The following is a 26993-nucleotide window of genomic DNA, read 5'->3' as shown; positions in this document are numbered from 1 at the left end:
ATTTTTGTGTATGGTTTCAGGGAGTGTTCTAATTTCATTCTTTTACATGTAGCTGTCCAGTTTTCCCAGCACCACTTATTGAAGAAGCTGTCTGTTCTCCATTGTATATTCTTGCCTCCTTTATCAAAAATAAGGTGACCATATGTGCGTGAGTTTATCTCTGGGCTTTCTATCCTGTTCCATTGATTTATATTTCTGTTTTTGTGCCAGTACCATACTGTCTTGATTACTGTAGCTTTGTAGTATAGTCTGAAGTCCAGGAGCCTGACTCCTCCAGCTCGGTTTTTCTTTCTCAAGATTGATTTGGCTATTCGGGGTCTTTTGTGTTTGCATACAAATTGTGAAATTTTTTGTTCTAGGACACATAGCAGGTTTTGAATGAAGGTACTTTGTTCCACTAGGGCCTGACTGTTGGTGTTGTGGTAAGTTTCCAGAAAGTGCTAGAAAAGTGCACAGAATGATCTGAGAAGCTGTGAGAGTCCCTTCCCATCACCATTAGGTATTTGGAGCTTTAGAGGACATGCTAAGGAGGCTGTGAGCCCTGCTCTGGTCCCTGCTCCTGGGGTATGTGTTTGGAGGTAGCTGAGCAATGCCCACAGCTTAAGCACATAAACCTGTCAGAGAACATAAACCACTTCACTCCCACTCTTGGGACCTGATAAGAATGGATATGAAAGAAAACTATTCTCTTGTAAATATAATTTCTAGTAAAAATTAAAAATACAAATACTAATACAAAATGTATTATATCACTTCTTAACTGTGATAACTTTACTTTGGTGCTCTCTAGCTGAGTTACTGAAAGAGACAAAGTGCCTGTGTTTATATTATCTCCGAACACTGCTATGTAGCTTAACTTCTCTGCCCTTGCTCCTCCAAGTCAGGTCCTTGTCTGCAGCACTGCCATCATCTGGGTGCTTGTTAGAAACACAGACTTTCAGGCCCCATCCCAGCCTTTTCTGAATCAAAATCTGCATTTTTACAAGATCCCCTCATGACTCAAATGCACATTTAAGTCTGAGAAACTTTAGACCTCAATCTTTTTCTGGTTTGCAGAGCAACAAGCTTCTTTGGTTTCCCTTTATCTTCCACAGTAGATGTGTTTCGTGTCTCTGTGTCTACACTAGCTACTTTAACTCCGCAGGCTGTTTAAGCAAATAGCTTTAAAAGTTAATTCATAGGACCTGTTGTAATTTGAACCATGTAAACTCATTCCATTATAACTGTGCTTTGAGGGAGGAGACAGAGGGATAACTCTGGAAGGGATGTTGACGGACCATCTCCCAGGCAGGACTCCATAGGGTGATATTATTTTGATAAAATCATTATGCTAGCTTCAAGTCCATTGTTTTCTAAGAATCTCCCATTGAGTGATCCAGAGCTGAAAGGACTTGAGAAGGCCAATCTTATGCTGTATGAACTTACAAGAGATTGCTGTATAAGCCAGCATGCCAGTTTTTACAACCAGAAATAAAACAATTGTGCAGACCTGACGTTTCCTGTTCGTTTGACCAGAAAATTCACTCTATATGAAAACTACTTGGAAAGCTTAAGTAAGTCTCTTGTCAAGGACGAAATCAGATCAGAGCCAGTTTGTTAATGTTATGATTCTTAAGGCTTAGGAACATGAGATATAAATATAAACATATGTGTACATATATATCTATGATATCTAAATATCCATACAGGCCCATTAACCAAACATTTAAGACAGTAGTTTGGAGAACACCCACCCTAGACAGTGGTGACCACAGATAGATTTTGGACCTTGCTAGAGTCTTTCTCTGTATATATTTGATTTCATCATCTCTCAGCTTTCTGGGGACCGTCATCATTGCTTACATGGTCTATACTAAGACCATCCTCAGATTATAAATAAATCCACATTGCAAATTTCTCTGCTTAGGGGATCATATGTTAGAAAACCCACCAGTGCTCTTTCAGAAGATCTAGGAAGGCTTCCTAAAGGAGGGGAAGACATTGATGAGGTTGAAGGTCAAGGTTAAGGGAAGCTACTGGGTCAAAAATGGGATAAAGCAGTGGACTCAGTCAACCAACTAAGGCACTGCAGAAGATACAATAAAGTGTAAGTGATGGAAGCAGCCTCACACAAGTATGAAATCAAGTTTGGAGACAAAACACACATGAAACAAGGGAACAATTATAAGGCAGCAAATAACCAAATGCTAAAGAAATGACATGTTGGTAAGAGCTTTGTACTACCCATGATTCTAAATAAATAACATGTTTGTAGAAAGCTATTTTTAATATTTAATATATAAATATGCATATATTTATATTACAGGGGATCAAGTGTAGTATAAAGCTCTTTACAGACATTATGTAACAATTCTTTGAAATATGAAGAAGTTAATAACTCACCCAGGATCACAGAACTAGTAAGTGGGACAACCAAGACTAGAGTTTAGGACTTTCAACTTCATAACCAAAATTATTTTAATGACATTAAACTATTTCTCTGTAATAGACAAAATATGTTTACTTAGAAGAAAATGTGATATGTGACATTGCTGTAGTACTCTGGTGAAGGGGTTTTATTCATCACTAGATATTTAGATTTTTTTTTAAAGATTTTTTTTTTTTAGTGTGGTACATTGTTTTTTAAAAGTCTTTATTGAATTTGTTACAATACTGCTTCTGTTTTATATTTTGGTTTTTTTTGGCTGAGAGGCATGTGGGATCTTAGCTCCCCCACCAGGGATGGAACCCGCACCCCCTGCACTGGAAGGTGAAGTCTTAACCACTGGACCTCCAGGGAAGTCCCGACATTTAGTTTTATAAGAAATCACTGTAAGGGTCTGAAGAAGGGAGGGAATGGAGAACAACAACCAAAACCTTGGCCACGTGTACTGAAGTTATGTGGAAGGGGTCAGAGCCTGCAGAGCAACAAGTCAAGCTGAGAGATGATAGTGTCTTAACGAAGGCAACCTTGATGAGGGAGATAGAAAGGAAGGGGTAGATGCTAAAGACACTCTGGAGCCCCCAGTGGCAGATGTTGGCAATGCAGAATAAAGGATATCTGACCTTGATTGTTTTGCTTTGGTTGTATTGCTCCCTAGGATGAGGGGGCATTGGAAGTTAAAAAATTAGACGGTAAACATTTTGGTCTTCACGATCAATTTTAAATAATATTTAGACCCTGATTTCGAAATGTGCTGTGGACAGAATGCTGCTGTGTTGGGCTGCTGGTGGTGGGGCAGGTGGGAGGGGCAGACATTCAGAGGCCAAGGAAGAGCGGTTGGGGGGTTATGCCTGAGAGCTAAGGACCATCTTTGTTACTTTTGTCTCTGCCATTAGGTTCTAGAAAGACCCTGGCATCACCAGCATGTCTTTCCTTGGAATGCCTAGGTTTTTCCCACCCACTGAATATTTGTGTGTCAGATTATTTATCACTAGATATATGTTTGTTTCTGTTTTCCCAGTTGTTTCATTTTGTTACTTCCTGACCTTATTTTTAACCTCTCTAGGTTCCTTTCTATTTATTTTTTGGCTCTGGTGCCCTGAATTCCTCCCGATTTAGTGTCAATATGATGTGAACTCTAAAGGTAAACAAGGCGCACTGATGTGCTTGGAGTATCAAGTCATTCATCCCTTTTCCCTTCTTTGTCTTATTTTCCTTATCTTCCTCTTCCTCTCTATTAATAAATACTTGAGTCATTTAAAACTATGCGACAGGCATTTCCTCAGCAGGAGATAGATCCTGGAACAAAAGTTTAAAAACATTGAAGATGAAATACCACAACCTACAGCAGTGTTTCCTAAGCTGTAGTTATTTGCATACTGCCTCAGTGATTTACCCTGTCTGCATACCATTTGTTAGTTACTTAACTTTTTTGGTCCAAATTGAGTCACTTATTTTACTCAAATTAATTTTTATAAGGGAAAATTTTCTATCAACATTGAAAAATTTAAAACATTAAAAAATGCACGTTAAAATACATAACTATTAAAAAATGTTCATCTGTGCCATTACAGACCATATGTCCTTAGTGGAGGGGCTGACTGAGAACAATATATTCAAAATGTTGCGAACAATTGCTTTCTAACTCTTTGAACGTTCTTTGTGTTGAATACAGTCTTGCCTCTTCCCATGCATTGGTCCTAGTTTTGTCATAGGGAGCAACACAAAGTAAGTTTTGCTTTTTTGTCATAAATTGCTTCTCTTTAAAGAAGACAGTTCCTTTTGGGTCTCCTTTCCTCTGGACTAGATACCCCAGGTGCTCTCACTCCATTCATGTGTGGCTCTTTTACTGTGTGTTCCCTGCCCTCCTATCACTGCAGTCTCTTTCCTCCAAATAAAATCAAGTTTTGAATCCTGGCTTGTCCATCTCCTTCCAAAAGAACAGTTCTTAGACTGGCCACGGTTCTCCAGATGAGTTTTGACTGGTGCAGGGATAATCAGATTTTGCTTGCTTTTCTTCTGGACACTGTTTTTCTCTTAACAAGACCTAAAATTGTACTACTTAAAAAAAAAGTAATTGCATTATACTGTTGACTCATATTCTGGATGTGGTTGTCTAATACTGCCCATCATTTTCACTTCTTATCAGTTCTTTCCCATGTTAGGCCTGTGCCGTGAAAAAAATCTAAATGGGAAAATTTTTCACATATTCTTATTGAATTGAATTTTGCTGATTTTGGTCTTTGTCCCAGACTTTATTCTGAATCCTACTCTGTCCTTTAATATTTTAACTCTCTTCTCACCTTAAGAAAAACAATTTCGATAAATAAATTTCCATGCAAACTACTGATAACAAACTGAACAGCATTAGGCCAGGGACAAAACCCCTTCTGTACATCACAGGCAGATTCATTCAGGCCAACATGGATCCAGTAAGACTCGTGTGATCCAGGCCACTGGCGACAAGCTACTTATTTCTAGTTACTTGTTCTTCCTATTGGAAAACCATGGAGAACACTTGTCTATCTAAATTTGGAGGGGAGGGCATTTTCTCACCTGTCATCATAGATCACTAATCAGTATCCATTCTGGAAGTGTCGTCAGTGTTCTGTGGTTTCATTTATCTGGTCCCAGAGACTTGAACTTATTTAAATTGCCCAGATGAATATCTATTGCTTAATTTATCTCACTCTCCAGTTTCTGCAGAAGTGTTTATTATATCCTGTCCAATTTGAAAATCATTCTTCTTAATGGAAAAGAAAGAAAGAAAATACCTTATTTCCTTGCCTCTGGATTCTTTCTTAAATCCCTTGTGGCTTTTTAGGATTCATTGCCTCTGAGGGAAGAGATTCATTCATTTATTCATGAGCTCCTAGATGCCCTAAATGTCTTATAATCTGAGGATAGTAAGAGATAATACAAAGTCTCTGGTCTTAATGAATTGATAATATAGTAGAAGGACATAAAAATAATCAGAAAAGTGGAATATAAGCCGTCTTAGTCTTTGTGGGCTGCTGTAACAAAATACCATAGACTGGGTAGCTTATAAACAACAGAAATTTATTTCTCACAGTTCTGGAGGCTAGAAGTCCGAGGTCAGGGTCCCAGCATGGTCGGTTGAAGGCTGTCTTCTGGGCTGCAGACTTCTTGTTGTACCCGCACATGGTAGAAGGGGCTTGAGAGCTCTGTGGGGCCTCTTTTATAAGGGCACTAATCCCATTCATTAGGGCTCTGCCCTCATGACCTAATCACTTCCCAAAGACCCCACCTACTCACACCATTACCTTTAAGGGTTAGGATTTCAACATGATTTTTTTTGTGGGGGGAGGAGGGACACAAACATTGAGACTACAGCATGAGCAGAGGTGCTAAAAGCACGGGGACTGAATCACTTTGTGAGTTTAAACCTTGGGTTACCCTGGTTGGCTGTGAGGTTGTGCACTGCGTGCTCCAGGGGCTGCCATTCATAAAGGCAATGTTGTGTACAATTGTGTGCAGTTGTCTGAATCCTGGATCCTCTACTTATCAGCGCTATATCTTTTCTCAAGTTATCCTTGTTCAAACCTATTAACCTTCACTTTCCAACTCTGGAGAATGGGGGATATAACTGTACCTATCTCACAGGGTTGTGATGAAGTTTAAATAAAAACCCTCTAATACATTTATCTCAGTGCTTGGCACTTATTGAGTGCTTGATAAAGGCTGTTATTATTAATAAAATGTGACCAGGCTCTATTGGAATCACACATAGTGAGCTATGGAAGCACAGGAGTGCTGTGTATTAGTTTCCAATAACTGATGTAACAAATTACCACAAATTTGGAGGCTTAAAACAGCACACATTTATTCTCTTACAGTTATGGAGGCTAGAGGCCCAAAATCAGTTTTGCTGGCATAAGGCAAGGAATCAGCAGGGGAGGCTTTAGGGGAGAAGCCATTCCTTGCCTTTTCCCGTTTCTGGTGAACCAGCATTTCTTAGTTGTGCATTACCCCAGTCTCTGTCTCTGTGGTCACATTTCCTTCTCCTCCTCTGTGTGTAGTCAAATCTCCCTCTGCCTCCTTCTAGAAGGACATGTGATTTCATTTAGTGGTTACCCAGATAATCCAAGATGTTCTCCCCATCTCAAGATCCTTAACTTAAACACATCTGCGAAACCCCTTTGCCATAGAAGGTAACATTCATAGGTTCTAGGGATTAGGCTATGGATATCTTACGGGGCCATTATTGTATTAGGATTCTCTAGAGAAACAGAATGAATAGGATATATAGATATAGACAGAGATATAGTTATAGGTATAGATATAGATGTAGATATAGATAAGAGGCTCATGAGGTTTTGGAAGCTAAATCACACAAGCCTGCCATTTGCAAGCCGGAGAACCAGGAAAGCTGGTGGATGATTCAGTCCAAGTCCAAAGGCCCGAGAACTGGGGGACTGCTGTTGTAAGTTAAGGAGTCTGAAGGTCTGTGGACCAGGAGCTCTGATGTCTGAGGCCAGGAAAAGATGGATGTCTCAGTTCACAAAGGGAGAGAATTTGCCCTTCCTTTGCCTGTTTGTTCCATTTGGGCCCCTGGTGGTTTGGAGGATACCCACCCATATTTGTGAGGGTGGATCTCTTTACTCAGTCTACTGAATCAAATACTTCCAGAAACACCCTCACAGACACATCCAGAAATTACGTTTTACCAGCTATCTGGGCATCTCTTAGCTCAATCAAGTTGACGCATAACATTAACCATCACAATTATATATAGCCCACCACAGGCTGCCCAACCCAGTTTAGAATGGGGAGGAAAGGAATGTCAGAGACACTTTCCTGAAGGAGTTGGTGGCTGACCCCAGCCATGAGGGTGGGCTAGAGAACTGCTGAAGAGCATCGCAGGTGGGGAGACCGTATGGAGAGAGTGACAGTGGACAAGCCAGAGAAACATGGCTCATTGTCAGTTCAGTGTGAAATTTCTTAATCACTTTTCTTAGCTGACACATCAAATTATTCTTTATTTTCCCTCTTTTAAACTCAGGATTATTTTGTTTTTAAATGTATATTTAAATTTGGGGCTCCAGGAAAGCCTTGATCAAGCGTATCATGTTTGTGGCAAGTTAAATATATCTTCAAATATGGTGGCTGTTCCCTTTCGTGCTGCCTAGAAGGGTGAGGGCTGCCTCGCTGGTGTTTGCAGAGGTTGCAGACCTAGCCTAGCCCACAGCCTGAATGGGGCCCACAGACATGCTTTGCTTAATCCCACGCGTTTTAAAATTTTTGAATCACTTGAAAACTTTGAAAAGTAGGGAAATTGATAGGAAAAGTCTCAATTTATAACTTCTGTTAAAACATGGGACAACGTACCCCTCTGACTATCTTTCTTGCTGAAACACGAGCATTCCGATCAGAGAGAGATTCCCAGCACCCAGTCTCCCTCGGACTGGGGCCGAGTGTCTCCAGTCTTTGAGCTGGATCTGCGGTTTCCTTGTCTGAGAGAAACCAAGAAGCAGGAGATGAAAGTCTGAGTGGGCCACGTTTCTCCCTCCAGGCCCGCTTCTGCCAGCTCCGTCCCTGCCGCTGCCTTGTCTGGGCTTCTGAGGATGAGACGCCTGATTTACGTTTCCAGGGCTCTATCTTTCCCTCTTTTCAGCTTTTCCTGTTCATACTCAAAAACAAGAACAAGGGTAGAACGATCGAAAGGCAAAAAAATTGACCCCAAACAACACTGTTCACAACAGCAAAGGCCTCGGGCTCCTGACTTCTCTTTTTCTGGGGAAGGTGGCCTTTTTGGTGCAGTTTCTGGAGGAAAACAGAGCAGCAGTAGGGGAGAGATCTCCACCCACCCACTGGAGTGGCTGCAGGCGACCGGGTGATCACCTTACACACACTTACTAAAAAACCCAAACAAAACCAATATTCACTGCCTTAATGTTCTGGCATATTTCCTTCCTATCTTTCATTTATAGATAGGAAGTAGGACCATATTGGAATACTCTTTCTTGGTGTCCATTTTTCACTTGGTAGTATAGTATAAGCATTTTTGTGTTTTATTGAATTTAATCCTATTTTTAAAGATTTTTAAATTGAGGTGAAATCATAAAAATTAAAAAACATGAAATTAAACATAAAATTAAACATTTTCAAGTGAAAAATTCAATGGCCTTTAGTACATTCACAGTGTTGTACAACCACCACCTTTATCTCATTCCAAAATATTTTCATCATCCCAAAAGAAGACACACACACACACACACACAAAAGAAGTCTCCATACCCATTAGGCAGTTTCTCCCCATTTCCTCCTTCCCCCAATCCATGGAAACTACTGATCTGTGTTCTGTCTCTATGGAGTTACCTATTCTGGATTTGTCATATACATGGAATCATACAATATGTGACTTTTTTGTGTCTGCTTCTTTCACTTTTCATAATATTTTCAAGGTTTATCCACATTATAGCATTTTATTAGTACTTCATTCCTTTTTATAGCTGAGTAATATTCATACACATATTGTTATACAGGCATATATATATATACTCCATTGCACACATACATTCCCCCTTCAATTTGTTTATCCATTTCCACCTTCTGACTATTATAAATAATGCTGCTGTGACCATCTGTGTACCTGTATTTGAGTACCTGTTTTCATTTCTTTGGGGTATATACCTAAGAGTTGAATTGCTGGTCATATGGTAATTCGAGGTTTAAATTTTTGAGGAAGTGCCAAACTTTTTCCACAGCAGCTGCACCATTTTGCATTCTCATAAGCAATGTACAGAGGTTCTAATTTCTCCACATCCTCACCAATAGTTGTTATAGATAGGTCGATTGATTGACTATAGCCATCTTAGTGGGTGTGAAGTGGTGCTTCATTGTGGTTTTGATTTCGTTTCCCTAATTTCTAATGGCTGCAGAGTATTCCCTTTTATGGATGCCACATAGTTTACCTAGTCAATTCTCCACTGGTAAACATTGAGTCCATCTCATCTTTTTGCCCTTACATACATACTGCAGTACACACCCTCACGTTCTCAGTTGAAAGCATGGACTGTGGAGTCAGACAGATGAGGTTAGGGTATAGCATCTCCATTTACTCCTAGTGTGGTCTTAGGCAATTCACTTAACTTCTAAATCTCAGTTTCTTCATTGGTAAAATGGGAATAAATAACAGACCTGCTTCACCAAGTGTTTCAGAGGATTAAATATGAATGTGCGTAAAGCCATTAACATATGGGTTTGTACGTGGTAAGCAATCAATAGATGCTGGAATCTTTGATTTCTTCCTTAAATTCTTAGAGGTGACATTGCTGGGTCAGTACAGGTTAGGCACATATTTGAGGGCTTTTGACACATATTGCCAAATTGTCCTTTCCAGATACTAATTGACATTCCACCAGCACTGTATGCCAGTGTTTGTTTCTAGAACCTTCAACATTGGGAATTGTCATTTAAAAAATCATTGCTAACATCTCATTATTGTTTTAAATTTGCATTTTTGATTATTAATGAGCTTGAATATATGTGGGGCTTTTATATATCTCTTTTATGAATTGTCTTTTTATGTCCCATGTTCATTTTTCTCTTGGGATGATAAACTTGTCTAAATTTCTGTAAGAGCCCTTTATACAAAGATATTAACCTAACATGCCTGTCATTTTGTTAAAAAATAATTCATTTTCAGTTTGTCATGTGCATTTTAATTTCACATAGCTACATGGCATGGCTCACCACTAAAGGATCTGTAAATACCAAACTCTTGGTGTTTCTCAGAGGGGATGGACAGAAGTTGAGCAAGTTAGGCCTCAGTTTTCCCATCTGCAAAATGGGATTGGACTAGAAAATTGCTATTTATTTCCAGATTTTATGATATTTTATGCTTTTATGAAATTTTATGATTTTATATTAACATCTTATATGATCAGTATATAGTGTTATTCAACTTCATATTTTTATGTAATAGTAATAAGCATAAACATAATTACTCCTGTAACTGCTTTGGTATGTCTTCAGACCCTTGAGCAGAGGCTCTAAGTGTGGTATATATATACATGTGTATATATATATATATATATATATATATATATATATATATATATATATATATAAAATGTACTAGGTGAGTTGTTTATAATTCTCTTTTAAGGAATTTTAATTTTTGTATCATTGAGGCTACTATAAATCATGGATCCTTTTGTTGTTAAATAGGTATTTGATGCAGTTAGTCCAACATACTCTAACTTCAAGAGCAGCTTTGCGAAGAGGCTATCGGCTGAAGTTCCTGTTGCCAGTAGCCCAATTACCACAAGATGGCAGCAAAGCCAAACCAGGGATGTGGCAGCCCATTCCTTTGGCGAAGAGCATTCAACAACTGACCTCCCAGAAACCGTGCTGAAGATAACTCCTGAGAAAGAGACCTTGATTCCAGGTGAGGTAATAAAAATGCCACAGGCCGGTTTTGAAATCTTAAAAAAAAGATGTATTCCTGAGAAAACCTTTGTCTTACAGAAATATCTGATGTCACGTTTAGTCAACTGCTTTTCTCTTTTTCTCCCTTTGAATAAGAAATCTCTAGGGGCAGGGGGAAGGGGAGGCCTGAAACAAAACCAGAAGAAAGTATGTTGTATTTTAAATGTGTCTCTGAGATTTGCATTGGTAGATGATTGTTTTTGTAAAGATTTTAAGTATGTATAAATATGTGTATACATACACACAAATATGTATCTCTTATGTTTTGTAAAGTATAGAGTTTTTGATGACTCTGGTAAGAATCCTTGTCTACAACAGTCAGGAAAAAATGTATTAGTAATGAAATAATTAGGTATGAAATAGGAGAAGAAAAAGATGAAAACTGGAGAGGATGAGTGCAAGAGAAAGAAAAGGAAGGAAGAGGAGAGAGATGGAGAGTAGAGAGGAGACAGAGAGAGAGAGAGAGGAGGAATAAGAAGAAGAAAGAAGAGAAGAGATGAGGGGAGTGGAGGGAAACAAGAAGAGAGGGAAAGAGGGAAGAGGGAAGCAAAGAGAAGGAAAGATGAGAGTGGGACAGTCTAATGCCTGCCTGGAACAGAGATGGGAAATTGGCACCAAAGCTGTGATCTGGTGGGCAGGGATCCAGGATTAACCTGTCAAAGCTTTGAAACACAAGCTCTCCTTCTAAAATATGTCTCATATTAGCACAACTTAAACAAATTTTTTCCCAGCTTTATTGAGATTTATTTATTTTGGCTGTGCTGGGTCTTGGTTGTGGCATGGGTTGTGGCATGTGGACTCTTAGCTGTGGCATGCATGCAGGATCTAGTTCCCGGACCAGTGATCAAACCCGGGCCCCCTGCATTGGGAGTGCGGAGTCTTACCCACTGGACCACCAGGGAAGTCCCAGTTGAGATATAATTGACATATAATACTATGTGGGTTTAAGGTGTATGACATGATGACACAATGCACTTATGTATTGCAAAATGATTACCACAATAGAGTTAGTTAACATTGCCATCACGTCACACAATTACCATTTTTTTGTGGTGAGAACATTTAAGATCTATTCTCTTAGCAGTTTTCAAGTGTATAATACAGTATTGTTAACAATAATCATCATGTTATACATTAGATCCCCAGAGTTTATTCATTTTCTAATGGGAAATTTGTGCCCTTTGACTGACACCTCCCCATTTTCCCCACCCCCTAGCCCCTGGCAACCACCATTCTACTCTCTCTTTCTCTGAGTACGGCTTTTTTAGACTCCAGGTATAAGTGAGATCGTACAGTATTTGTCTTTCTCTGTCTGACTTATTTCACTTAGCATAATGCCTTCAAGTTCTATCCATGTTGAAAATGGCAGGATCTCCTTCTTTCTCATGGCTGAATAATGTTTCATTGTATGTTTATATACCCCATCTTTTTTTTTTTTATCTTTTTTTTTAAAAATTAATTAATTAATTAATTTTTGGCTGTGTTGGGTCTTCGTTTTCTGTGCGAGGGCTTTCTCCAGTGGCGGCAAGTGGGGGCCACTCTTCATCGCAGTGCGCGGGCCTCTCACTATCGTGGCCTCTCTTGTTGCGGAGCACAGACTCCAGACGCGCAGGCTCAGTAATTGTGGCTCACGGGCCCGTTTGCTCCGCGGCATGTGGGATCCTCCCAGACCAGGGCTCGAACTCACGTCCCCCGCACTGGCAGGCAGATTCTCAACCACTGCGCCACCAGGGAAGCCCTACCCCATCTTCTTTGTCCATCTGTTGATGAACACTTAGGTTGTTTCCATATCTTGGCTATTGTGGATAACTCTTCGAGATCCTATTTTCATTTCCTTTGGATAAATACCCCGAAGTGGAATTGCTGGATCATTGCTGATAGTTCTATTTTTACTTTTCTGAGGAACCTCCATACTGTTTTCCATAGTGACTGCATGAATTTACATTCCCACCAATAGGAGCACAACCTTTTTTATTCCCATCCTTCAGAAGCAAAACTTGACACTTAGTGATTTAATTTCTGTTCTTCCTTTTTTAAAATGCTAGGCAACGTAATTCATTGTCTTATCAGCATGTTTAAGACAAATGGTAACTTAGTGCCACTCTTTTCTCAATGACATTAGACACAGTGAGGCACCGTAGTCCTGCAGATTGAAAGGGAGCTCAAATCATTTTTAAACCAATGAAATTTTCGTGTAATAGTAAGTATCAACACAGTAAATAGCTGATTGAAGCAGTAGGAGATAAAGGGTTGTAAGAAAGGTCATCCTTATGGCTATCTTCTGAAAGATGTTTTAATTGAGGGGTGATTTTAATGTTAATTGTATCAGAGGAATTTCTGGCTAAAATTAAGGGCTCCCTTTTCCTTCATAGGTCCTTAATTAATTAATTATTTTCAAATAAAGCATTGCATGAGAAATTCAGGATTCTAAGAGAGATTATCAGTCAAAATAATTTTACAAGAAAGTATATTTCATTTTCTATTTAAGTTAATACTGCATATTAATCAGAAACACTGGTTTCTCAGTGTTTTGCTGGTGGGGTTTCTTTCTTTTTGTTCCAGAAGGGTGAACCCTGAAGACCCTCCCATCCTAAAAGGGATGTTTGCAGAGAGGTTCATTTGCAGTCATTCTCTGTGGACAAAACCTGAGAGGTCCCGGATTCCTTAGGCTGGTGGACCTGACCTCTTTGTTGATAACTGGGGTGATTGTCAGTACTAGCATCCAACTGTAACTTTTTCTTTCTCATTTGAGGTTCAGAGAGCTGGCTTCTTCTCCTCTTTACTTGTCTACAAATAGGACAAAACAAGGATGCATAATTTTGCAAGACAAAGAGTAAGATCTAAAACGTTGCAGAAGGGGCTTCCCTGGTGGCACAGTGGTTGAGAATCCTCCTGCCAATGCAGGGGACATGGGTTCAATCCCTGGTCCGGGAAGATCCCACATGCCGCGGGGCAACTAAGCCTGTGTGCCACAACTACTGAGCCCGCAAGTCACAAGTACTGAGGCTGTGTGCTGCAACTACTGAAGCCCGTGCACCTAGAGCCCGTGCTCCACAACAAGGGAAGCCACTGCAATGAGAAGTCCGTGCACCGCAAAGAAGAGTAAGCCCCACTCGCCGCAACTAGAGAAAGCCCGCGCGCAGCAACGAAGACCCAGCACAGCCAAAAATAAATAAATAAATAAAATACATTAAAATAAAAAAGAAATGCCTTTAAAAAAAAAATAAAACTTTACAGAACATTTCATGTTTTCATCCCTCTTTCCTCCTTGAAATTAGACTTTGGATTCCTCCTTCCTCTTAGACTTTGGATAGCCCAGAAATTGAGGTGTTGGGCTCTAGGAACATTAGTGACAGTTTATCTAGCACACATTTGTCCAAACGAAGAAGGGATTGTCATATCGCAAAAGGCCAAGATACTTAATCTAGTGGCCCCTCGGTTCCGCTGATGAACAAGTGATATAGCAGATATTTAGCTTTAGAGGATGACTTGTCAAAGTTTTCAGTGCAGTTAAGTATGGTAAAGGGCTTTCTCAGTCTTGAGAAGAGACTAGAAATGGACAATAACAATGCAAATAACATTGACTCTTCCATGACTGTAACTTAGGAAGAATCTTACTAAAGTCATCTCAAACTAGCTTTACATCTTTGTGCAATAGGAAGAGGGAGAGGCAAAGTGATTTGCTTGTGATCATGTAGTGAACGTCAATGATTGGAAGGCAAGCATCCCATAGTGATTTCCTGGCAGGATGATCACAGCCTGGGCAAAGCAGGTACCCTTCGCTCCATCATTTTAAACTATTGAACTGTTTGTATCCATTCTTCAAATCCGCAAATGTGTCCTTTCCAGGCAGACATAAAGCATTTCTGCTGCTGCTGCTGTTGGGGTCAGGTCTTTAATCTTAGCATTTCCTCCTGGTTTTGGAAGCCATTGAGGCAATTTCTTATCCAGTGTTCACTTATGAACCCAGTGCTCTGCATAGGCCCTGTGCCGCCCTCTCCACCCCACCCCACCCAGGATTTTGCAGAGACGAGGGCCTGTATCTTCACATTCTGTTCTATGGTACATGCCAAGGGCTGACCTCCAACCAAAGGTTTAAAAGATTATATTGTTTTAAAAACCAAATTCAAAGCTAAATGTTTTTCTGGCAGGATCCTACAAAGAGCCACTGAAGACCCCCAACAAAGGAAGTTTTGAAACAAATAACTCTGCTCTCCATTTTTGCAAGGCATCTCATGCACTGGACAGAGGCAAGAGGAAAACTGTTGCCTCAAAAGGCCAGGTAGGTAAAGAGAGAAAACTGAAGATCTCACATCTTGAGAAGCTCAGACAACTGAGCCCCAAATGTGAGGTAAGAGCTGGCTTAGCTGCTGTGACGAATCAGTAAGAAAATGACGGGTTCCTAACAGAAAGAAATGAGTCTGTGAAGGACATGAAAAGAGGCATTTCCAAAAAGAAATAGAATACCTGGCAAATACACAAAAAAGTGTTTAATTAGCATCAGTCAAAAAAGTGAAAATGAGACTAACCACCAAAAAGGTAAAGACTAAAAATAGAATAAAATTATACGTACTATGGTATGTTTCCTCTCAGCCAAAAGTTCTCTTGTACAATAATTTCCAAACTATTTGGAAAGTATGTGGTGACTTGGTCTGCCCTTTGGGGTCTCTCAGGATCAGTTTGACTCTTCGTCTATAAGATGGTCTTTTAAATATTTCCCTTACGTCTTTGTTGTTGTTGTTTTTTAGTTTCTCTACTAAGTTAATTTAATTTTTTAAGTATCTTATTTATTATGGTTTTAAGATCGTAGGAGTCTGCCCTAAATCCTTTGTGCACATTAAATATCAGTAGCACGTTTTTAGGTTTATCAAATCCCATGAAGAGCCTCTGAAGGAATCAATGTTTCATTTAGAAAACTTTGAACTAGGAATGTCATAAATTCTCAATTTAGGCAAAGTTACTCATTGAGTGTGTGCTTCCTGTGTTTGGCATATATATCTTGCTGGAGGAACAATAAAATATTGTGAATGTAAAATTTAATTATTTGAACTCATATGCAGTTGGAAACAAATGTTATTAGAGCAGGTCTTTTGCTGGGTGCTTATTGTTGGGTAAGGGTTTGGGGTGGGTGGATGGCCAAGGGGTTCTATTGAGGTAACTATGGGTGCTGTTGAGCTCATGCCCAGGCCTGGCTATTAACACCACTGTCCTTTCCACCCTCTGGTGCTGTTTGGAGTTTTTACTGCCCTGACCATCACGACTTCCCTTTTCCTTCCTCTTGTGCTGTCTGGTAACTCGTGGCAGCAAAGTTGGTGGCTCTGTCTGTGGGGTCACGATGGTGTTGGCAAGTTACTATTGTTATAGCAATTGTTATCCAGCCAGAACATCAACCCAGCATCACTGAAGAACCTGGGCAGGGAATAAGGGAAGCCTTTTTACTACTTTATGTAGAGCATTTGTTGTCATGACTAACTGGAAGTCTAACATCAGCAAGAATGGTGCAGATATATAAAGTGAGGTCTTTTACCTTGACAGTAAAGGTGTGTCTTCATGTGGTCCTCAGAGATCATCTGGAGGGTGTTTCCACAATGAGACCTGCATAACTCTAGAGACTTCAGAATTCTCATATCCAGTCAGCTCTATGCCAAGTTGCTCATTAAAGTATTGGGTTGGCCAAAAAGTTTGTTTGGGTTTTTCCATAAGATCTTACAGGAAAACCCGAATGAACTTCTTGGCCACCCCGATAATAAGTGGATCTCACCTAGGGAAGAGTATCCCTGGGTATATCGAGCAGAAGCACACTGTCTGGGCAATGCCTTGGTCCGCTTTGAGGTAACTATGGGATTCTGAAGAAGTGAATCTGTGAAGAGTTACATTGAGCTACTGGCCAGCAGGTCATTGTAGGAATGTTATTTTATACCAGTGCTTCTCAAACGGGGGCTACTTTGCTCCCCAGAGGACATCTGACAAAGTCTGAAGACATTTTTGATTATCACAACCAGGGATAGGTATCTAGTAGACCACAATAATGCATTACCTGCCAATAGTTCTGAAGTTGTGAAGCCCTGCTTTATAATTAGTTGTTCTACTTTGAATACCTAAAAATCCATGATTCATTGACTATGAATGAATGCCTATTATGTGACACAATATCTGGGAAGAAAACCAAAATATCAAAATGATGTTCAGCAGAGAGACTTCTGTCTGAAGTATGGTGATCCAGTGATTAAATGTATTGTTGTGAAAGAGAAAAAAGAGAATCTTCTGTGTTTTAACTATTTACTATTATATTTCTAGGATAAGTACTTTTCTTTCCCCTTTTTACTAATTTCCCATCTGTTTTTGATTGAAGTTGGAAGTAAGAACATCAGGAGTGCTCTTTATATACTGGCCCAGAGAGATAGCAATCAGATTTTTGTGCTCATGGAAATTTAGGCAATTTACTTAAGCTCTCTCTGACTTGATATTCCCATTTCTCATGGGTAAAGGTGTTAGTGGAAAAGGACCTTTAAGATAATAAGTTTAATCCCAACATATTACAGATGAGGAAAATTGAGGTCCAGAGAAAATCTCAGTAACAGACTGAGAGATCATCTCTGGGTTGAATGCTGAGAGACACCCCTTGAAATAAATCTTTCTTGGGGAAAGCATTCTTACTAATACTCAACTTTATTGTTTTGAGGAGGTCTTTTAATTTCAGAGAGTACTAGAAATACGACATTTCAGTTCTTGCAGGCTTTGATGATGTCACTGGCATATGGTTGGTTTGTGGGCTAAAAGGATTTTTAGGCCAGAAGAATAAAAGAGGATTTTATTGTAGCTGAGTGATACCCTCCCTCTGGAGTTGTTGGGGAGATTAGAAATAATATAGCAGTAAAACACTCAGCACTGTGTTTATTACACAGTGGTTAGCTAATAAATAATGGCAATTATTCTAGTGTTGGTTTCGGTGATGTGTAGTCTTTGAACTTTGCAGTGAATTATCAGTTTTAATTCTATACCATACAACACATCTGAGATGTACACATATGTTTCTGAATAAGTAATCTCTTTGTGTTTTTTTTCAGAAATGCTTAAACCAGCTATTATCGACCCAGAAAGTGGCTCAGAAGGTTAATGGGAAAATGCAGCTCTGCGAGCAATCCCAATGCATTTGGAAAGGTATGGGCCAAAGATTTTCTGTTTGTCCTTCTTTCCTACCCTCCTCTCTCCCTGCCTCCTTCATTTCTTCCTTATCTTAAAATATTTTATTTTTATATTTATTAGAACAAACTCAACATAATTGTAAAATGTAGATAATTCTCGTGATCCTCTGTCTTAACCATCCCTACCACCACTTCCCATTTCCCAGAGGCAACCACCCTTAGCTCTTCCAGCTATGCCCCCTGGTATTTACATCTATGTTCTAAGTAATATTTGTAAACTGCTATTTTTTTTTTTTTTACAATTTTAGACTTTATCACAACTTTCTAGCATAGTAAGAACTTAGCTCTCCTCCTGTTTCATTCACCTCCCTCAGTCTATTTATATTACACTTTTAAAGAGTAAAATTAGTATTTAACGTTTACATCATATTACTATAAAACTATTATTTCCTGTCAAGCCAAATAGTGTACTATAACTATGCCTCTTTTCTAGTATAACCTTTTTTTCCCTAGAATTAAAAAGTTGCTTTATTTTTTCGTTTATTAGATACCTGTGAAACTATGACTGTTTTCCCTAAATGCTCCCATGTTTTGTTCCACAGCCATCAATAACATTTTCCACGTACCCACCCATATCAGTTCTTGTTTTCCTTGGTGGCCTCCTACCCAGAGCCTGCTGAACACACTGCTCTCTTGGCCAGTCCCACAGTTGTGATTCTGGGACTTCTCTTCTCTGATGTTAGATCTGCTATTTCCTGGCAGCCATGTTGTGCTCTTTCTGGGTTTGCTGGTCTGAAAATGTGCTTACTCTACTTTTACACTTGATTCATAGTTTGGCTGGCTACAGATTCTAGCTTCACTCAGAATTTTGTGAAAAAAGGCATTGCTTTATTGTTTTCTAGCGTCCACTGTTGCTGCTGAGAAGTCATATGATGTTGTGACTTCCTGTCGTTTGTATGCCACCTGCTTTTTCTCTCTGAATGCACACAGAAAAATCTCTTATCATTAGTGTTTTAAAATTTCATGATGATAAAGCTTCGTGTAGATTAAAAAAAAAACAAACCTCATTATAACTGACAAGCCCACTGGTGGATCTTTTCAATCTTGGAGACCTATGTCTTTTAATTCTTGGAAAGTTTCTTGAAATATTCTTTAGTAATTTCTTCACCTTTGTTTCTTTTTTCTTTCTTTCTGAAATGTTGACCATAATTGTTGGTCCTTCTGGATTAGTTCTCTTACTTTTTTCTATTCTATTTTTCATCTCACTTTTTCTTCTACTTTGTAGGTGGTTACCTCATTCTGTCCACTAGCCCTGCGATTAAATTTTTTATTTTGGCTATCCTAGTTTTAATCTCTTTCTCTCTCTTTCGCTCTCTCTCTCCCCCCTATACCCCTTCCTCCCTCCCTCCCTTCCTTCCTTCCTTTCTTCCTTCCTTCCTTCTTTCCTTCCTTCCTTCCTTCTCTCTTTCTCTCTTTCCAGCATCCTGTTCATGCTTCATGTATATACTATTTTCTCTTATTTCTCTGAAAAAATTTCACATACAGTTTTGGAAGGATTGCTGTTCTTCCTGAATTGTCTTTCTTTGCTTAGCTCCTCCCGCAGTAGTTTTGGTTTCCCTCTTTCAGAGTGAAGAAGGCTTCAGTGAAGCTTCCTGAAATGTGTGGTGTTCTAGAAGTAGTACTAAGGTAAAGAGCTGTGACCTGCCAAATTCACTATGACAATTTTCACTCTATCTGTTTTTGCTGGTGCTCTTGAGTTAAGAGGTTGTCATTTTTTTGGTTTATTCAGGGAGTAAACATCTGGTTTCTTTTGACATGTGCACGTGTGTGTATGTACAGGGTATTTGTGTGTGTGTGTGTGTGTGTGTGTGTGTGTGAACTTGACAGTCTTATAACCAAACTCATCTCATTCTAAACCTTCCCTGTGCCTCTGAGCCCTGACCCCTTGTGGGGTTTCTGCAAGACAAATCAGCTTGCTTCTCTTCACCATGCCCCCTCTATAGGCACTTGAGGGTCGTTTCTTATGTTCCTCCTGGTCAGTTATCAAACCTTTATCCATTTTGCAGAAAATTACTGTAATGTCTTCTTACTGCTATTTCACTCCCATACTCTTTGTTCTTATATCTTCACACCTTAAAAAAGTCATTTTCTGTCATTCTAGTGAGGCTGAAAATAGGAGGCAGAGGAAATACACTTATGTGACCATTCTTCTGACTTGACTTGCAAGTCTGTTGCTCTGCTTTAGATAGATGACTTTGGTGGCAGCACTGAGGAAGATTTGAAGGCACGGGCTGTTGGAAGCAGAGTCTGATTGAAAGGAATGTTCTATGAAGGGCTCTGTTCTTAATTCTTTTAAGGGGAGTTAAAGTGTGAAAAAGATTCCATGTAAGCCAGGTAACTACTCTTAGGCAAGTGGATCACTGGGACAAATTTTATCCAGGTGCTGTGCATATAAAGTATTTCTTCATGCCTCACCCATATTTGCTAAGACTCTGAAAGCTCACAGTAGGCACCTCCTGTGACTTGTAAGTATACCTATTGGGGCCAAAGCTGGTAGAAATCTTTGGTTGGTGATGTCATGTGTGCATCAGGGCAACTCTGCAGCCATGCAGTGGGGAGATATTGCTACTGTGGCAATTTCTAGAAGGTCCTCCTTCCATGCTGCATTTAGTGCCCCCAAAGTCAAATTTACCCTGCACCCCACGTGTTCTCCTTCCTACTTCCTCTTTCCATCTTGGAAGACTTTGTGTCATTCATGAGATTGTTATCATGGTTGGAAAATAATTGATTAGGAGCCTAGCTCTGTGAGCGAAACTTAAGAGAACTAGTGGTTCAACTCATAAATGCCAGGGAAACTTGCCTGTTAAATTTCCCTCTGGGATAAGATAACTTTGTGCATGTGTATTTTTCATGCCTCTGTTTCCCAGCAGTATAAAAGGGACATAAACGGAGTTAGATGCCTAAAAGTAGGCACAAAAAGGTTAAGGCCTGCTGAATATTCTTTTGGGAGGTTTGGGAATGTACAGTTGGATGAATGAGTGAAACTTACCCTTTACTTCTTTATCCTTTTCCTTAGAGTTATAATTTCTTAAAAGCAAAATAAAATATCTGGGGACACGTCTTACCTTAGCTCTCCCATTTCTTCTGATGGCAACAAGTTTGTGTTTCTGTAACATGCTGAAGATTTGATGTAGAATAGAAATTGTATATTCTATAAAGGCAGAGAGAATGTACCTGTATTATTTTGTTATCCTAGGAGATCTATCTATCTCTATGTATCTATGTATCTATGTATCTATCTATCTGTCTACAGTCTATCCATCCATCCATCCTATTCTTTAGAGAAGTTTTGAGTTCACAGCAAAATTGAACGGAAAATACAGAGAGTTCTCCTATATCCCCTGCCCCAACACATGCACAACTTCCCCCGCTACCAACATCCCACACTAGAACAGTACATATGTTATCATCGATGAACATACATTGACACACTGTTATCGCCCAAAGTCCATAGTTTACATTGGGGTTCACTCTTGGTGTTGTGTATTCTGTGGATTTTGACAAATGTGTAATGACATGTAGCCACCATTATAACAGCATGTTGAGTAGTTTCACTGTTCTAAAAATCCTTTGTACTTCACCTATTCATCTCTCCCTCCTCCTCTAACCCTGGCAAACTTTTCACTGTATCCATAGTTTTGCCTTTCCTAGAATGTCATTTAGTTGGAATCATACAGTGTGTAGCCTTTTCAGATTGGCTTCTTTCATTTAGTAATATGCATTTAAGTGTCCTCCATGTCTTCTCATGGCTTCATAGCTCATTTCTTTTTAGCGCTAAATGATATTCTATTGTCTGGATGTACCACAGTTTATTTATCCATTCACCTATTCAAAGACATCTTGGTTGCTTCCACGTTTTGGCAATTATGAATAAAGCTGCTATAAACATCTGTGTGAAGGTTTCTCTGTGGACATAAGCTTTCTACTCACTTGGGTAAATACCAAGGAGTGCGTTTGCTGGATTGTATGATAAGAGCATATTTAGTTTCATATGAAACTGCCAAACTGTCTTCCAAAGTGGCTGTACCATTTTGCATTCCCACCAGCAATGAATGAAAGCTCCTGTTGTTCCACATCCTTGCCAGAATTTGGTGTTTGTCAGCGTTTTGGATTTTGGCCATTCTAACAGATGTGCAGTGGTGTCTCATTATTGTTTTAACTTGCAATTCTCTAATGAAATATGATGTTGAACATATTTTCTTATGCTTATTTGCCATCGTCTTTGGTGAGGTGTCCAGATCTTTGGCCCATTTTTAAATTGAGTTTTTTGTTTTCTTATTGTTGAGGTTTAAGAGTTTCTTTGTATGTTTTGGATAACAGTCCTTTATCACATATGTCTTTTGCAAATATTTTTTCTCAGTCTGTGGTTTATCTTCTCATTCTTTAGACATGTCTTTTGCAGAGCAGAAGTTTCTAATTTTAATGAAGTCCAGCATATCAGTGATTTCTTTCATGGATCATGCTTTTGGTGTTGTATTTAAAAAGTCACTGCCAGGGAATTCCCTGGCGGTCCAGTGAATTAAGGACTCAGTGCTTTCACTGCCATGGGCCCGGGTTCAATCCCTGGTTGGGAAACTAAGATCCTGTAAGCTGTGTGGTGTGGCCGGAAAAAAAAAAAAAAAAAAGTCACTGCCAAAACCAAGGACATCTAGATTTTCTCTCGTGTTATTTTCTAGGAGTTTTATATCTTTGCGTTTTACTTTTAGGTCCACGATCCATTGTGAGTTAATTTTTGAGAAGGGTATAAGGTCTGTGTTTAGATACATTTTTAAAAATTGAAGTATAGTTGATTTACAACATTGTGTTAGTTTCAGGTGTACAGCAAAGTGATTTGATTATTTTTTTTTCCAGATTGCGTGTGGATGTCCAGTTGTTCCAACACCATTTGTTGAAAAAACTGACTTTTCTCCATTGTATTTCCTTTGCTCCTTTGTCAAAGATCCGTTGACTGTATTCGTGGGGCTCTATTTCTGGGCTCTCTATTCTGTTCCATTGATCTATTTGTCTATTCTTTTGCCAATACTACACTGTCTTGATTACTGTAGCTTTTTAGTGAGTCTTAAAGTCAGATAGCGTAGGTCCTTCAGCTTGGTTCTTCTCCTTCAATATTGTGTTGACTTTTCTCTATATACGCTTTAAAATCAGCTTGTCAGTGTCCACAAAATAACTTGTTGGGATTTTAACTGGTATAGCACTGAATCTATAAATCAAGGTGGAAAGAGCTAACATGTTAATAATACTGAGTCTTTTTATCCATGTACATGGAATATGTCTTCATTTATTTAGCTTTTCTTTGATTAGAGTTTTGTAGTTTTCCTCACATAGATCTTGTACATATTTTGTTAGATTTATACCTAAGTTTTTCATTTTTGAGATACTTATGTAAATGGTATTGTGCTTTTAATTTTTAAATTCCAATTGCTTATTGCTGGTATATAAGAAAGCAGTTGACTTTTGTATATTAATCTTATATCTTTCTATAATCACTCATTAGTTCCAGGAGTTTTTTGTTGATTCTTTGGGTATTGCTTTTTTTTTTTTTTAATATAGAACATTATGTTAGCTTTAGGTGTGCAATGTAATGATATATTTGTATATATTGCAAAATGATCACCACAATAAGTTTAGTTTACAACTGTCACCAGATATAGTTACAGAATTTTTTTCTTATGTTGAGAACTTTTAAGATCTACTTTTTAAGCAACTTTCAAAGATGCCATACATGCTTTACATTAAATTCTCATGACTTATTTATTTTGTAACTGAAAGTTTGTACTTGATTTTTTTTTTGAACCTTTATCAGCAGTGCGTGAGTATGTATTTCTAGTAACCTTGTAGTTCTGCCCACAACTGCAGGTTTTCATAGTTAACGTTGCGACGATGAGTAACAATCTGGCTTCTTGGTATAGCATTGTGAAGCTCTCATTCTTTTATCAGAAGCCATGTGGTCGTAGGACCACAAGTTACCTGGGGGGGCTCATTTCCTGTTGATCATGTCATTCTCAGTTTGATTACAAGCCAAGTGGTTGGAAAGATGAAAAGACAGTGGCTTGTGGTTTAGACTTAGTGGGGTCATTTGATGAGAAGTAAAACTGAGCACAAGATATAACCTTGAATTCAGATAGTCATGGGTAACACTAGCCAAAAGTAACTCTGTGTGCTCTGGTACAGAAACAGTGAGAGAAAGAGCCAAAATCAATGACTCAACAGTCTTATTGACAAAGACTCAGAGTAGGGCTTAGGTCTATTAGATAATTGTTGATGTTATAGATACATGGATATGTGAACATTACTTTGGTTTTAAAATCTCAAGTGACAGAATAAATATTCAAAGCATGATGTAGTGTCTCTGTGTGCTCCCCACAAAATCTGTCATTACATTTAGGCCTGATATTCATGTGCTTTTTATTAGAAAATGTCATTGAATATTTTTTTAAAAATTGTTTAAATTAATACTGAAGTCTTTTTCTTCCTTTCCTCCCCCTGCAACTTATAATGCAATTTTATCATGATGACCACTTTGTTTTACACCCCCCTTATCTCTTAATACCTGCAAGGATAAAGATTTTGTTTTCAGGATTATAGTGTAGAACTGTTCATTTCTTGTAGGCTGCAGTGATGGAGTCAGAGATGAATACTTCCACATTCAAAGGTTCAGTGATATAAACTATTCCATACTCCAACCGGAGGTGAAGATTCATCTTACTGCTCTTCGAAATGACTATTGTAAGTTATTGCTTAGATCATGAATTGAAAAGTTGAAATGACAAAATGTATTCTGTGCTCTGGCATAAACTTGAAATTTGGTTCTGGAAGAACCAGATGGCCTTGTGCCTCATGCTTAAATGGTGTACCATCCAAATATGGTTAATATAGTGGTTTTTTCATTGTGGAATTTTCATGTTCAGGAATGGGTATTGTTGGTCTTGGTGAGGCACAAGAACTACACATTACGTTTTACTGTGTTAGAATGAAGTGTATAAATGGTGGCCTATTCTTATTCTTATCTTTTATTTATTTATTTACACTCACTGCTTTTATTTTTTATTTAAAAAAAATTTTTATTGGAGTATAGTTGATTTACAATTTTGTGTTAGTTTCAGGTATACAGCAAAGTGAATCTGTTATATATATACATATATCCACTCTTTTTGCTTATATTTTAAACATGGATAAATCTTATCAAACAACCACATTGGCTCTTTGTCTCTAGCTTCTTCTTATGTCACTAGCTTGTGATCTAGTTGGGAAAATGGGACTAACCCACATTGACCTGCTACCAACATGCCAATGTAGAGTATAAATAATAAATTGTGGGGTTTAAGGAGTTATAAGGACTGTAAGTAGTTTGCTGATCTTTGGATTTGTCCAGAAAGGCTTTGTGGAGACATTCAGACTTGAGATGGGTCTTAAAAGATGGGTAGGACTTGGAGGAGTGGAAGAGAGAAGACAGAGCATTTTCAGTGGTGTTAGCAGCATGAACAAAGGCAGGATGTTGGTAATTCATGGTAATTAATGGCAATGAAGAGGATACACTGGGGACTGGTGAATAGGAGATGGATGCAGATTATGGATATATTTCAAATCCTGATGTAGATTTTTAGATTTGTTGTGGGAATTCTCAACTAGGAGAAATATCAAAGGAAAATTCATGGCAGAGTATGCAGAATGCCGTTAGCAGGAGAGCTACCAAAAAGTAAGGGACTGTTTTCTCACCATGAGGAAAAGTATATGGGAAGAGGGACAAGTTTAAGATTATTCCACGTTTTGGGGGCTTCCCTGGTGGCGCAGTGGTTGGGAGTCTGCCTGCCAATGCAGGGGACACGGGTTCGAGCCCTGGTCTTGGAGGATCCCACATGCGGCGGAGCGACTGGGCCTGTGGGCCACGATTGCTGAGCCTGTGCGTCTGGAGCCTGTGCTCCGCAGCAAGAGAGGCCGCGATAGTGAGAGGCCCACGCACCACGATGAAGAGTGGCCCCCGCTTGCTGCAACTGGAGAAAGCCCTCGCACAGAAACGAAGACCCAGCACAGCCATAAATAGATAAAATAAATAAATAAAGATACATGAAATTGCTAAAATTATAAAAAAAAAAAAAGAGATTATTCCACGTTTTGAAGCAGGGGAAGGATGGTGTCACTGAGAAGACAAGTTAGCAGGAGAAGCCATGTGAGGAGGGAAGATTATTCTTGCAGTATTACACTTAAGGAGACAGTGAGATATACAAGAGTTTCTGGCAGGTTATTAGAAATGAGGTTTGTAGTTGAAAGAGGGGAAAGGCTAGAGTGTAGGTCAGATGAGTATGATTGAAGCTGAGAGCCCTGGTGAGCTCTCCTGGTGAGGGAGAAAGGAGCAGAGGGAAGAGGTCTGCTTCTGGGGAGCATTCACAGAGAGGAATGAGCAGGAAAAAGCAAAATCGTTAAAGGGAACAGTTCTCCTACCATTCTCCTCCTATACCTCCTTCTCTAAGAGAATTTATTGCCATGACTAATGAAAATTGAAGAATTCATTTCAAGAGATGTTTAAAAAGCACAACACTCATATTAAAAAAAAGTAAACAAAAACCTTTTGTCCCTACTTCCCCTTCAGGCCATAACCCCTTTTGTCTCCTCTCTTTGACAGCAAAACTTGTCAAAAGATGTCTATATTCACAATTTCTTATTTCTCTCCCCATTGTCTTTGAATCCGCTTTAGTCAGTTCTTAAATCTCACCATTCCATTGAAACTGCTCTTCCAAACATCACCCAAAACTCTTCATTGCTAAATCCAGCAGTCACTTCTTGGAGATCATTTACTTAACTCTATCAGCCACGTTGGAGACAGTTGGTCACTCCCTCCTGCTTGATATCCCACTGTCTTGGTTTGCCTCCTAGTTTTCTGTTCACTCTTTCTTAGTTTTTTTTTGCTGGTTTCT

At 39.0% G+C, this 26993-nt stretch overlaps 1 protein-coding gene across 1 annotated transcript in view; it reads left to right on the top strand.

Annotated features, from left to right (window-relative positions):
* The window catches only part of CDC20B (cell division cycle 20B), a 61537-nt gene that overhangs the window by 14095 nt on the left and 20449 nt on the right, over nucleotides 1-26993 (top strand). Inside the window, exons 3-6 of the mRNA XM_068532815.1 lie at nucleotides 10616-10835; nucleotides 15028-15158; nucleotides 17944-18037; nucleotides 24691-24807. Coding sequence (XP_068388916.1) covers nucleotides 10616-10835; nucleotides 15028-15158; nucleotides 17944-18037; nucleotides 24691-24807 — 562 coding nt within the window. The remainder of the gene's footprint in view (nucleotides 1-10615; nucleotides 10836-15027; nucleotides 15159-17943; nucleotides 18038-24690; nucleotides 24808-26993) is intronic.

The sequence above is a fragment of the Eschrichtius robustus genome, chromosome 2 (assembly GCF_028021215.1).
Source record: "Eschrichtius robustus isolate mEscRob2 chromosome 2, mEscRob2.pri, whole genome shotgun sequence".
NCBI lineage: Eukaryota > Metazoa > Chordata > Mammalia > Artiodactyla > Eschrichtiidae > Eschrichtius > Eschrichtius robustus.
Note: the sequence above shows the minus strand (reverse complement) of the source record. Positions and strands in the feature narration are given on the sequence as shown.